Here is a 13,632-nt window from a genome sequence, read left to right as displayed (position 1 = left end):
GGATTCTTTTTCCTGACAAGTCTAAAACTTAGGAGAGCATTATCAACAAATCCATTTCAGGGCACGTCAGCTAAGACGAGCCGGAGCAGTGGCGAAGCATAGATCGAGCCGGAGTGGAGGTGAGCTGGAACGGTGGCGATGCGGCTAACAATGACAACGAGGGGTTGGCGAGTGTCGGTCAGGCAAGTCCAAGTCCGAACTTAGGGCTGGAATGAGGGGCTAGTCAACACTCGGGGACATGGCCCCCCTATGGTTAGAAGGATGGCGAGGGCGGTGTGGAGGCACGATACACATATCCAGTTGCCGAAAGACTGGCTATTGAGCCAACGCCGACTGACAGAACTTACGATGCACGTGTGGTCGGAATCAACCGCGGCAGTCGTCCTGCCAACTAGCTCCCCCACAAGTAGTGGGGCATTTTTGGAATGTTTTCATGAAAATAGTACACGATAAATTCCGAAGGTTACCACAACGAGAATGCACACAAGCCCCCGAGTACTAAACGATGCATAACATCTCGAAACACTGAGCTGCAACTCATGTTTGCACCCACTAAGCTTGCATCCCAGCTGTTGGGCCCTAAGATGCAATGCAAGCTAAACCCATGAGGAAACGAGACTCCCAGAAAACCAAACACACCCTAATGTCACGCTGCGTGAGGGTGACAGCGGGCCCCAGATCACCTATCGTTCGTTGTACTTTCGTTGGTTATATCCTTTGAAGGATAGAGCACGGCGCCGTCTGCAGCTCTCGCACGCAAACGCAAACGGAAACGAGGCCCATCCGGCGCGCTCATCACCATCTTCGTCCCCGCCCGCTGGCAGAGCCCAACAAAGCAACAGAATAGACAACAGCTCGACTCACTCACTAGCTCGGTCACTCCAGTGTCACTCGACTCGAGTAGTCGAGTCCTCAACCCACCGAGCCGAGCCAGACCGCGCGGCCAGGCCAAACCGACCGACCGACCCGAACAACAAACTCCCCCCGCCGCCGCCGCCGCCGCAACAACAAAGCTTCGCATCGCGTCGCCGAGCTGCGAATGAGCGAGGACGCCTTGGCGGCGGCGGGAGCGCGGGCTGATGGGGAGGCGCGGGCGGGGCGGAGGCGGGCGTGGGAGTTCAAGCGGGATCTGGCGGCGGGGGCGCTGATGGGGGGCGCCGTGCACACGGTGGTGGCCCCCATCGAGCGCGTCAAGCTGCTGCTGCAGACGCAGGACGGCAACGCGGCGCTGCTGGGCCGGTCGCGCCGCTTCCGGGGATTCTTCGACTGCGTCGGCCGGACCGTGCGGGACGAAGGGGTGCTCTCCCTCTGGAGGGGCAACGGCACCGCCGTCATCCGTTACTACCCTTCCGTCGCCCTCAACTTCTCCCTCAAGGTTCCCTCCCTCCATCCCCCCTTTTTCCCCCTCCCTCGAGCTGTTTGTTTGATCAGTGAGTGCATCATGTCTATCAACCCGCCATTTCCTGTGCTGCTTGTTGGGACAACAGTATATTTTGTTGAGTATTATGCTTGCTGATGCTGCTGATTTGGGGTTCGTTGTTCCATTCCTTGCTTCATCGATTCTTGTGCCTAGGATAGCTTGTGATGCGAGAGAGATTGGAAGTCTGGCGATGTCGGTTGGTGCTTTCGTGAGGAGCATCCAGTACCACCTTGCGGCTAGGTGAATTCTCAGGGATGGATGAAAGATCAAAGATAAGATTCGATCGTGAGATGTCTTCACTGAATAGATGAGATTTGGTATCAGATTTAGTGGCCTTTTGCTTTCCAGGGATGAACCGAACGTTTGCCTCCACAAATGGCAAAGAATCTATCTAAGAATAAAGTGCTACTGGCTCTTGTCTGTCTCCAAGGGCAGTTGCGACCAGTGATATATGCATACTATTAAATGGTATTGTTGTTGCATCTATTCTTGCATTTATATAGGCTAGTCTTATAATTGCATTAATTATGTGTCTGGTTAGGGTTTATTTGGTCAAAATTTTCTGTCGAGGATCTAGGAGGCAGGAATTATGCTGCATCATTAGAATTAGACCGCTATGAGGTGATGTCTTGTAGGCTGGCCTATAACGAATATTTGTTTCCATCAAATATAGTAGTGTGTTATTAGTGGATTTATACATATGACATTACTGAAATGTTATTAGTGGATTATAAAAGCCTAGTGCAAGATTAACAGTACAGACCGGCTTTCTGAGAAGACGACAAAGAATGACTTACGAATATAGCAGATGTCATCAATTCATAACGGTTTTAGATATTGGACTATACATGTGATGCCATAGGTTTTGGAAGATAACAAATGCAAATTCTCTCTATTGGCATGTTTTGTCGTTTGGCGGATATGAGTTTCAAAAAGTAACAAATGTTGGTAGGTCAATCTCAATGTGAACCGGGAGCAATTTTATGGTGCGATGAACTATTGAGACCGAAGTACAGCCTATAATTTCAAAGTGACAAATGGTCATGAGACCGAAGTACAGCAATTTTGTGTCAAGTGCATGGTTAGGACACTAGATGATATGTCATGGTCAGACAACCAATAGAAATCCTTCATCATATGCTCTTGCTAGTAGTTATGGCCTTTAGTTTTTTTTTCTGCATCGGTACCCAGCAAGCAGCCTATTTCTTGCCCCCTTTGATCACTTTTCAAAGGACAGTGATAAATGCTCGAAGCACATATCTGCAATTCACGAGTAAAAGGAAATTTAGTCTCATGTATGTTCATGATGTTTGTCATACACTAATACTCCAGTCAGCGGTTTATTACTAATTGGAGGAGCGCAAGGTAGCATGAATGTCTTGTGGCTTTTTACCATGAGCCCCCCTTCTACTATAGTAGTTTTGCTGCTGTTTCTGCAACTTATCATGTTTATTTGTTTGTTTCCAACTTTCCATGATGAGAACATGGAAAAACATGTTGACATGATATTAAATCTGGAGTCATTGATTTTTTGTAGTTCCGGTGTAGTATATCTTCTGACCATGATAATGAGATGGCCTGAATACAGTACCATTCATTAATACATTGGTGTTCTTTGTCATACTAAAACTAAAAGAACTGTCGTGTCAAGTCTAATCTCTGGCTAGGAAAAGTGAAATCATGGTGTGACATTTTGGGTCTATTGGTAATTAGTGTGTGAAGAGGGTCAATTACTGGTCAAACTTATGCCCTTGCTTTATATCCTTATCTGAAGCTGTCCTTGCATATGGGGTGCTACTTTACCTAATTGCTGCTAACAATTTTCGATCAAAGGGGTTAAGCCTCATGCATCTTTTGTTGGTTGGTAGTTAACCTCTGTTCTGATGTGTCAGCCTTTTTTAATTTGAGTGATCTGTGTTCTGATTCGAGGGGGAAGTGGTTGTGAGCTGAAGTTGCATCTTATATGTTTTTGTTTGTACCTGGTCATAGGGAACCAAGACCTGCTCATCTTAGATCTTAATGGTGAAAGACATGGTGTACAATAGCTCACAAGTGCATAATAAGTCAAATCCAAGAGTTAGAGCAGTTGTTTTTTATTTTTCCATTTAAATTATTACAAAGAGAGGTATCTACAATTTCACAAGAGGGATGTATTTATTTTTGAATGGAATTATGCAAAGGGCCAAGCATGAAAAGTACACCCAATCTAGTAAAGATTTGGATTAACTATCAGCTCTGGAGGACTATTTACCTAAAAAGAGCTCTGGAAGACCATCTAATGGTTATCTGATGTCTATAATCTCTCTTAATGATGCTTGCAGGATCTGTACAGGAGCATACTGAAAGATGCTGGAACCTCAGCGGACAACAAGTTCAGATCTATCGCCCTTACCAATTTCGTCGCTGGTGCCGCTGCCGGGTGTACTACTCTGGTCATCATTTACCCACTCGACATCGCCCATACCCGTCTTGCAGCCGACATTGGCCGAACAGACACTCGCCAGTTCAAAGGCATCCGGCACTTCATCCAAACCATCTACAAGAAGAACGGCATCCGGGGCATCTACAGAGGACTACCAGCGTCGCTCCACGGGATGGTCGTCCACCGGGGCTTATACTTTGGAGGCTTTGACACCGCAAAGGACACGCTGGTGCCGCTCGAGTCCCCGTTGTGGCAGCGCTGGGCGACAGCGCAGGCGGTCACATCCACGGCGGGGCTCATCTCGTACCCGCTGGACACGGTACGGCGGAGGATGATGATGCAGTCGGGGATGGAGGTGCAGATGTACAGCGGCACCCTCGATTGCTGGAGGAAGGTGTACAAGGCGGAGGGGATCAGATCGTTCTACCGGGGAGCTCTGTCTAACATGTTCCGGAGCACCGGCGCGGCCGCCATACTTGTCCTGTATGACGAGGTGAAGAAGTTCATGAACGGGGGTGGGTCATGAGCTTGTCATAGGTATAGAGAAGAGGGAGGGGTTCTCCAGAGATTTTTTGTTGATTCAACGCGGAGATTAGTGCAAAAGGTACAGGGAGCAGCAGCGGCGTGCTCGAGCGTTTTGTACGAGGGTACTGGTTTCCCTGCCGTTTTACTAACCAGTAGCGAGCGCTTCATGCTCTTGGTTGCTTCGTTTTTCTTGCTTGACCTCTCTTGCGTGTGGCTCGAAGCCTCGAAGCTCCAGTTGATTTCCTGCCTCTTGCCTGTGTCCGTATGAATACTTGTACAAACTTGCTCCATGACAGGGCAGAAGAAACCTGCTTCACGTACGCAAAACGCAGTAGTAGTAGATTGATCGATCGGTCCATCATTCTCTCTTACATTTCATCACAATCGCAAGATGCGCCGCCGCCTGGACCTCTAGCTGCCGGCAAATTTCCCCCGCAGGCAACTTCGCAAATGCCTAAAAATTAAAAAACGAATGCAGAAACTGTACTAAATAAATCTAAGACCAACCGCGTGAAAACCAAATGCAACTTCGCAAATGTCTGTAGAATGGTTTTTGAACGTTGATTGTTACCCATCCTGTAACTAGCTCGGATGTAGGCGTGTACGCAAGAGTTTCCCATTCCTACCGCGTGAAAACCAAGTGCTTTCTGCTTGATCTAACGTGCTCGGCAGAATCTAAAATTGTTCAGGTCCTTGTTTATCTTCTAATGACGCGTAAAATGCAGTGCACTCTATTTTCTTAATCATCTGCCGTACCACTTTAACCCTTTTGATGTAGTACGACCTCCATTTGTAATTTATTTCACTCTGCAATTTTCCCTTCAAAGCTCAAAGAGGAGTATCCTGCTATCCTTTAAAGGAGGTCGTACTACATTAAAAGGGTTAAATGCATCAAATTTGACATAGACAAAAATCCAATTTGACATCATAACTAAGAAAGAGAATTATAAATACAACTCTGGTCACATGATCTTAGGTATAAAAAATGAGATGCACAAATAAAATGCTAAAATGATGTTATAACTTATCAAATTTGAGAATGTAAAAGACTACATTTAAGTCACCACTTTCTCAAGAGGGCAGCAACTGCCGAGAAATACCAAGGACTAGTGCTCGCATGTCTTTAGGCAAGCGCACAGCAACTACAGAGAAATATCGAGGATGAAGCCTAGTGCTCTGGCCTTGGATGAAACCACTTTTCGCATGTTTTCCCTATGACGTTACTAATTAATAACTCTGCTTCACATAAAGGGTTCAGCTTTAGTTAGTGTTGACGCGCGTGGACTGCTGCCGCTCTTTCCTGGCATGGAGTATATACCTTAAGAAATTAGGACGCGTCTTTGTTTAATTAATTCCGTATTTGCAGCAGCATGGATCCTCAAGGCCAACGGCACAACGAGTAGCAACCTGCCAACCTCAGTGCCAGCAACGTCGCTCACGATGTCACGCACCGACGGGCCACTTTTCTGGGCCACATGACACGATGTCACGCACCGACGGGCCACATGACACGAAAGTACACTGTGCACACTTCTTTGCGTTTACCAAACTCGTGTTTATATACTCTAAAAAAAAAACTCGTGTTTATCTTTTGATGAGCCCTGACGATGAAGTGCTACTGCTTTCGGCTTTATCTCACGTGCTTGACAGAATTTAGAGTAGTTCAGATCCAAAAGGGATGTTTTTACACCTGGATCTATCCTACTCCCTCCATCCTATATTAATTGATTCAAATTTGTCTAAATATGGTTGTATTTATGTCTAAAAAACGTTTAGATACATGTAATAGAAAATCACTTGATATGAGATGGGAGGAGTATTAAAAAAACTTAGCTCTAGTACCTCCCCATCGCGGAGTGTGCTTTCTGACCATGTTGTTCTCTACACCGGTTTTAGTATTCCCTCCGTCTAACAAAGGATGTCTCGACTTTGACCAAATTTGAATGCATTTATACACTAAGTCATGTTTTGATAAACTTGAGACATATTTTGTTGGACGGAGGAATACATGTTAACGATGGAGGGGACTTAGGAAAGTGAGGCCCACAGATGGTCTATATAAACATGGATGCTGCCCGTAAACATCAACAATCCACCCGCTACAGAGAGGAACAAAGAGATACCAGCAACTATGGCTTGCCGGCGGAACCATCAAGCGGTCATTGAAATGTCAGTCGTGCCTAGCGTTGCGGCGGAAGCGGCAGCGGTAACAGCTCGAGGAGCTGCTGCAGCGGCAGAAGCGGCAGCTGCCACCTGCGCTGCCGCAGTCAAGCGTGTTCTTGCTGCGCTAGCAGAACGAGAAGCTGTTCAGGAAGCTGATGCTGGCCATGATGTGGCACATCTCCACATAGCCGTTTGAGAAGCCGTGGAACCATGTGCTGGGGAAGCTTTGGCAGCTCAAGAAGCTGCTGCCCCTGTGTTGCGGCAGCTCCGGCAGCTCGAGAAGCTGCTGACCGCTATGGTGCGGAAGGTGGCGATGCAGCAGCAGCTTTGGCAGCTCGGAAAGCTGCTGCTCACTGTGATGTGGCGAGGGACACTGCTAAAGCAGCGGCGGCGGCTGCCAAGTGCGTTGTGGCATGTTACGAGGCTGTGGCACCAACATTGGCGGCTCGAGAGGCGCTGCCCGCTGCGTTGCCGCACGGGACAATGCTGTTATTGCTGCAACATTGGTAGCTAGAGAATCTGCTGTTGGAGGTGATGTGGCACGTCGCAAGGCAGCAGAATCGGCAGCTGGAGAAGCTGCTCAAGGCCACCGTGTGGCACGACGCATTGCAGCAGCAGCTGCTTGGGCAGCTCGAAAAGCTTCCGTGCGTTGTGCTGCAGAATGTTACCATGCTGTAGCAGCAGCTTCGGCAGCTCGAAAAGTTGCTGCAGGCTGTGCTGCGGCAGGCGGTGATGGAGAAGCGGTTTCCACGGCTCGAGATGTTGCTGACCTCTGTGTCGCAGTTCTTGGCGATGCTGCAAACGATGCAGATCGAGAAGCTGCCGCCAAACATGTTGTGCCACATGCTGATGCAGCAGCATTGGCAGCCCGTGAAGCTGCCGCCATCTGTGATGCGGCAATTGCCGATCCAGCAGCAGGTAATGACAATGACTTTCTTGAGAAGATGCGAGGCTGGCTGATGACAGTGGCCACGCTCTTCGTGAGCATGGCCTTCCAGGCTATGGTAAATCCACCAGGCTGGATGTTTGATGCTCGGCGCACTGTAAGGTCAGCCTACCATGGTGTTCCGGCCGCTGGTGCTCCAAGTCCTGATGCAGGTGTGGATGGTGACACATCCTTTGAATTTACGTTGGCGATTATGTACTTGCTTCTAAACATGTGTACTCTCGGGACTGGACTGTCACTTGTGTTATTGACTGACCATAAAGAAAAACCCCTCTATCATGACGTTAAGGTTTATAATTTTTTTTGTGGTGGTACTGGCCTCAACTACAACTGGTTCCTTCATCTCGGCTAGCCGTCCACCTCGTCATGGGTCAGCTGCTGTTGTTGACGTGGTGGGATTCGCCTTTATCCCTCTCATTTCTTATGGAGCTTTTATCTACCTGTTCTAATAAAGTACTATCCTATTTATTTTCCTATATGTTCGTGAATTGTATCTTGAAATAATATTGTAAGAATAGCTTAAGGAATATGTGATTCGCCTGTGTAACTCAATTTGCATCTATACGAGCTCTGTCTCAGGTGGCTTTGAAGGCCGATCCAAAAGGAGCATGTAGAATACCTTGATTACTTCACGTTTTCTCTGTGTTCCGGTCTCTCTCTAGCCAGCCTGTGGTACGAAGCTCCAATTGATTTGCCTGCCTGTCGCGTAGAACTAAGAAGGGTGAGGATCCCAAAGTAGGATGTATAATACCTCCTCGTACAATAGCGTGCCCCATTCAGTTCACAAATAACCCGATTTCAGAACCACGGACAAGGGGCCAGCTAACTGGCCGGTGCCCCCGGACCTACTGGAGGCTTGGTGGACCGAGATAAACGACGCGTACGAATCTCCCGATCCTGATTTGGAGAGGACCCGCGAGGAGTACCACAAGAAAGTTCACGCTCATTATCTGATCAGCGAAGACGGAGAAGCTTCGTCTCGAGCTCCACCTCCACCCTCTGACACGAGGAGGGCGCGTCCCGGGGTCCTGAAGCGCAAGCGAGGAACCAATACGCTCAACTGAATTGGAGACGAACATTAGGCTAGTGCCATCGCAAAGGTCGATGCATCTTTGCGATTGCGCTGGCACTGGATTGAGTGCCGTGCAATTCCGGAGATGGATCTTCTTAGCTTACCGCAACAGGCTAGTATCAATGAACTGCGTACGTACTGGTGTGATGCCAGCTATTGCTTTTCTAATTAGCCTACATAACTATGTAACTCAGGTGCAGGTTTAGAGATGCATAAGACATTGCTTCTGGTCCAGCAGCATTAAAGATTTACTCAGTCCAAGTATAAAAAGATTCATAACTAATCAGATCACATTTTCTTGTTCATATATTGGTTGATGGGTGAACAGCAATTGGGTATAAACACTATAACTCAAGCTGTAGCCCGAATGTTCATTCTTCTACTTTCAGTCTAGAGCTGCAAGAACAGGTATGTGGAGTCAGCAAGGACGGACTATTTGTTCCTCTGCCTCAGATGCAAAATTCCATTGGGCATGTGCTAGATATGACTGTATTTTCTTTTCTTGCATCCAGAGTTCCAGACATCATCAAAAGATAGCACAGAGAATAGTAGGACAACGGCAGAGAACTGTTCTCTGCTATCGCTCGAACTGCAAATGTGTTCCAGTTGCAGCTGCATGGACGAACCGCGAAGCTCAGTTGAAAAATAGAAGATGCAGTACATGGGGTGCTTATTTCCCTTATTTGCATTGACCGACCGCTTCAAGGTGTAAGATTAGACCTGGTTCATTTGGCTTTTGTAGTTTTGTTATTTGCTCGATCCTGTGTTCCCAAGGAATAATTTGTAGCTTTGTTATTTGCTCGATCCTGTGTTCTCAGGGAATAATGCAGCCTGTGTGCTTCCCGGCCGAGTGCCTTTTAATCATCGAGTATGATCTGCCATTTCATTCACGTAACCAACAGAGACAAATTATCACGAGCTAGCCAGTTGACAAGTAGCAACAGCTTTCAGCAGGAGACACAAGAGCTAGCCAGTTGACAATCAAGTAGCAACAGCTTTCAGCACGGGAGACATCACTCAGTTGATGTGGAGACTTCAAAACAATGTAAACCCAAATAAGATAACATTCCCCTAGATCAAAATTTCCTGGCAAAACAAGTAGACTAGCCTGTGGCATTTGCAATGACATACCAAACTGCAACATTGATCACTCCAGCATAAACACCGCACAAGTATTTCAACCCAATACAACAATAGAAAGACTACCAGCATATATAATACCATGTCCAAAAAAAATCCACCACCGGTTCCACAAAACTTACTCAATCCCCCACTGGCCCCACAGAACCAACTCAACGACATAGCATCAAGCAGAACCCAGCATTCTTCAATCCAGAATCACTGAATTTGGAACATTCACGTTCTAAGGATCTCACTGTTGCTTGCACTCAGCAGGCCGCTCCCCCTGCTGCCCTTCCCCTGCAGGAACTCGCCCGCCCTTCTGTTCCAGTCAACAAAGCAAAAATGGTAAGAAATGAGGATTTATGAAACTAATCAAGTTAAAGCATGAAACTGCTCTCAGCCTTCCATACCTTCTTATCACCCTCGTCATCTTCGTCTTCCTCATCGTCCTCATCTTCATCTTCATCCTCGTCATCATCTTCATCATCATCATCTTCACCATCCATGATGCCATCAAAGTCCTCATCTTGAGCAGCCTCACCAGTGAACCATGAAACAGCATGCGGGATAATCTTGTCTCTAATGGTAGATCTGCAGCAAGAATGGACAACTTAGAACTAGGAAATAAACTTTAAAGCACAACACAGCAGCCACTGTGTACAATACAATAGATGTGACATATTGACATGAGCATACCCAATATCGTAATCTTGCTCCATTTGGTTTTGCAACTGTTCAGCCTGTTGAAAGGTGAGAAACATCAGATCATGCTCATGCAAACAAGTCTCAAAATTAAAGAGCAGCCATGTACAAGGGCAAACTTACTGTGTCCTCATCAATTTCCTCATCATCATCTGGAACTTGAGGTGGAGTGAAGAAATTAAAGAAGCTATCACACATCTCAGTTTTTGTGATGGGTTTAGTGTTCTTGGACCCCTTCTTTGGCTTCTTTTTTAGAACCTTTTGTGTCAAGCACTTCCCAGGATACCATTCAATTTCAGTACTAGAAGGAAATTCAAACAGAAACATTAGTGATACAATTCAATTTCAGTGCTGGAAGAAGATTCAAACAGAAACATTAGTGAAAACAAATCCAGGTGAGCTGAAATATTAATTACCCAATGGCTTTCTCTAGGATTGGTTCATCTTCATCAATCATGTGGTATGTTTTTGTAAGCACTGAGTTCTTGAAGAATGGATTAGTGTCAAAGTGAAATTCAAGCTTGAAACCCTTGGGCTCATTAATTCTGTACCATTTGATGTCCTTGAGGTACTTGAGAGCTTCCTCATCTCTCTCCTGGATCTGGATATAGATAAACGGTAAACCAGATCACTAAAAGCAAGAGAAAAAAACAGAACTATGTACAGATAAGACAAGTTGGACAAAAACAATTGACAGTTCAGAGAAGATTTCTCTAGAATTTTTCAAACATGCAGGTCTCACCTCCTCAGCCAGGATTTCATGGTTCTTCATTGCATTAAGCCAGAAATCTGGCACACCCTTTTCCTCTGCAGGAAAACATTATAAACAAAGTCAAAAGACAATTAGAGGCTACATTCCTTCTGTACTACAGCATTTCTTCCCAGCATTCAAACACTCAAAAGACCTTAGACAGGCAAAACATAAGTTCACCTTTCTGATCAGCAGCAGTTACAGCCGCCTCATCTTTTGTTACACCTTCTACTTCAACCACACCATTGACAACTTCATAACGCTGTCAATTTGCAAGGGCAAAGAATGAATAAGTTAGATCATGACATACAAAATCAAATATGAAGGGCCGATACGTCTGTATTACATGAACAGTGAAAATAATAGAAAAGCCTATTGTCTATATATGCTAGTCTAGTTGTTATTGCCCTGATAGAGGCGAGAGTAGTTTGCTAGTCAAGAGTAAAGTTTAGCAACAGGGTAAACCTATAACAAGATAGTGCAAACAATAGTTAGAAATCAGCATTAGTTTACCTTTGAATACAGTGGTTCATACATCTTCAGATATTTAGCTTCAAGGGCAGCTCTCTCCTCAAAAAACTTTGCCTCAAGTTCATCATGTTGGCTCTGGAAAATGGTGAACAAGGTAAAGAATTCTCCACCACACACAACTAGATTATTCCAAAATTGGAACATTCAAACTGTCCTTAAATACTAGGTAAAGGACTGATCAATATAACAGACTAAAATCAACATTAATTTGGTGAAGGAACTGGTCAACATCGATGGGGTGGAAACATTGACGCAAACTAACAGACAGGTACGCTGAGAAACTATCGTGTCAGCAGACAAAGGACAGGGTTCAAGTAAAACACAAGCTTATGGATGCTCGAATTGAACAAATTCCACGTAGCTGTGTGCAAACTACTTCTAAGAGCATGATGGTTCAAGAGTTAACATGATCTGGCAAAGCTAAATACTTAATTGCAGACCACTGGTAAACATCTAGTGAATCATGAGCCATACCGAAGTAATACTAATAATCAGTACCACAAAGATACACGGCTACTGGCATTTACCTAAAATCTCCAAAACAAATTAACAGCACGACAGTATCCCCAACTTTCCTAAAATTTCCTATAGAAATTAAAAGCACCACAGTATCCCCAACTTTCCTAAAATCTCCCGAAGGAATTAACAGCACGGCAATATCCCCAACTTTCCAAAAATCTCCAAGAGGAATTAACAGCACGACAGTATCCCCAACTAGTAAGCAACCACGTAACCCATATTCAAAATGGTCCATGCTCCAATCGCAGATGCAATTACTCGTGGTAGTACAGCACGACAGTTCACACAAGCAGGTGTCAGAATCATAGAGGGTCAGCACTTAGGCACAATCAATGGTCTAGAATCAAACAAATCACCTACTACTAACAGACGCATTCAACAACCACCAGAACCATCACAAAATCAACAGTATCACTATCGCACGAAACGAGAGTGGAAGGGCTCTTATACCTGGATCTCCCTGAGCGCTTCGACGCGCTTCCTGACCTTGGGCTCGAGGTTCTCGAGCACGTCCGAGTGCTGCGCCGCCAATCCCTGCAGCGTGTTCTGCAAAAACCGCGACACCGAATCAGCACAACCCCGCCATAGAACACAAACCCCACCAAAACCCGATAGAACAAAACAGCAAAGCCGCCCCTCTCGTAAGTGCTACAGAAAACTCACCTTAATCGACTCCACGAGGTTGGCCTTGTCTTCGGCGCTGAGCTCTGCACCACACAAACCGAAACCGAATAAGAACGCCACAGCCAGAGCTCAGCAAGAGCAACAACAGAAGAAACAGGAGGGGAACATCGAAACGAACCTGCGGCGTTGGGTACGGCGGCGCTGATGGCGGAGAGGTCGAGCGCGTCCTTGCCTTCCTCGCTCATGGCGGCGTGTAGGAACAGGTGTAGGGTTCTACGGCTTGATAAGGGGCAGAAACCCTAGCGGCGGCGGCGCAGCGAGAGGGGGAAGTGGAAGAGAGAGAGGGGGGGGAGAGAGAGGGGGAGAGAAGTGGAGGCCGAAGGAGGGGATAAAAAAAGAGATCGAGTTGAGGGCTGCTATTTATAGGCCCGGGGGAAGGGAAGCGTGGACGGAGTGGGGAAGCGCGCCCCGGGGGCCGGGGCTGGTTGGAGTTTGGACTCGAGGGAGCGGCGCGGTCGTGGGCGCGAACGCGAATGCGGCGGGACCCACATGTCGGTCAGTGTCAAAGGAGCCAGTTTTTCTTTTCCGGAATATTCCTTTCCGCGGTTTCTGAACGAAATCTTTCGTGAGCTGTGCCCTGCCTGCCTGCTTTTACTGCTTTCCTTCCCGGTTGGCCAACTCATCGGGCCCCTATGTTTCCGAAATCGCGATTTGCGCAAATTTGTAATGAATTTAAGAAGACGATAATAAGACCGCGTCCTTTTATTTGGAAAGAAGCACATTTGATCGGGGTTTTAATTTCTTCCACTTTTGGAGGCAAAGGTGATCACCGGCA

At 46.5% G+C, this 13,632-nt stretch overlaps 3 protein-coding genes across 3 annotated transcripts; 2 read left to right on the top strand and 1 right to left on the bottom strand.

Annotated features, from left to right (window-relative positions):
- Positions 1-758: 758 nt before the first annotated feature.
- LOC100828081 (probable ADP,ATP carrier protein At5g56450) lies at positions 759-4,565 on the top strand. Its single transcript, XM_003567953.4, has 2 exons — positions 759-1,375; positions 3,742-4,565. The coding sequence occupies exons 1-2, from the start codon at positions 1,040-1,042 to the stop codon at positions 4,366-4,368; spliced, it is 963 nt and encodes a 320-aa protein (XP_003568001.1). The 5' UTR covers positions 759-1,039; the 3' UTR covers positions 4,369-4,565.
- A 1,685-nt stretch (positions 4,566-6,250) lies between these two features.
- Positions 6,251-9,707, top strand: LOC106866031. The gene has a single exon (XM_024459172.1). The coding sequence runs from the start codon at positions 6,944-6,946 to the stop codon at positions 7,826-7,828; it is 885 nt and encodes a 294-aa protein (XP_024314940.1). The 5' UTR covers positions 6,251-6,943; the 3' UTR covers positions 7,829-9,707.
- On the bottom strand, positions 9,660-13,193 carry LOC100827771 (nucleosome assembly protein 1;2). The gene is made up of 11 exons (XM_003567952.4): positions 12,976-13,193; positions 12,837-12,880; positions 12,624-12,719; positions 11,637-11,729; positions 11,304-11,385; positions 11,115-11,179; positions 10,789-10,973; positions 10,496-10,673; positions 10,367-10,410; positions 10,081-10,261; positions 9,660-9,989 (listed from the first exon to the last, which is right to left on the bottom strand). The coding sequence occupies exons 1-11, from the start codon at positions 13,040-13,042 to the stop codon at positions 9,921-9,923; spliced, it is 1,104 nt and encodes a 367-aa protein (XP_003568000.1). The 5' UTR covers positions 13,043-13,193; the 3' UTR covers positions 9,660-9,920.
- Positions 13,194-13,632: the final 439 nt, after the last annotated feature.

Source organism: Brachypodium distachyon, chromosome 2 (assembly GCF_000005505.3).
Source record: "Brachypodium distachyon strain Bd21 chromosome 2, Brachypodium_distachyon_v3.0, whole genome shotgun sequence".
NCBI lineage: Eukaryota > Viridiplantae > Streptophyta > Magnoliopsida > Poales > Poaceae > Brachypodium > Brachypodium distachyon.
The sequence above is the reverse complement of the archived record's forward strand: the minus strand, read 5'-3'. Positions and strand labels throughout refer to the sequence as shown.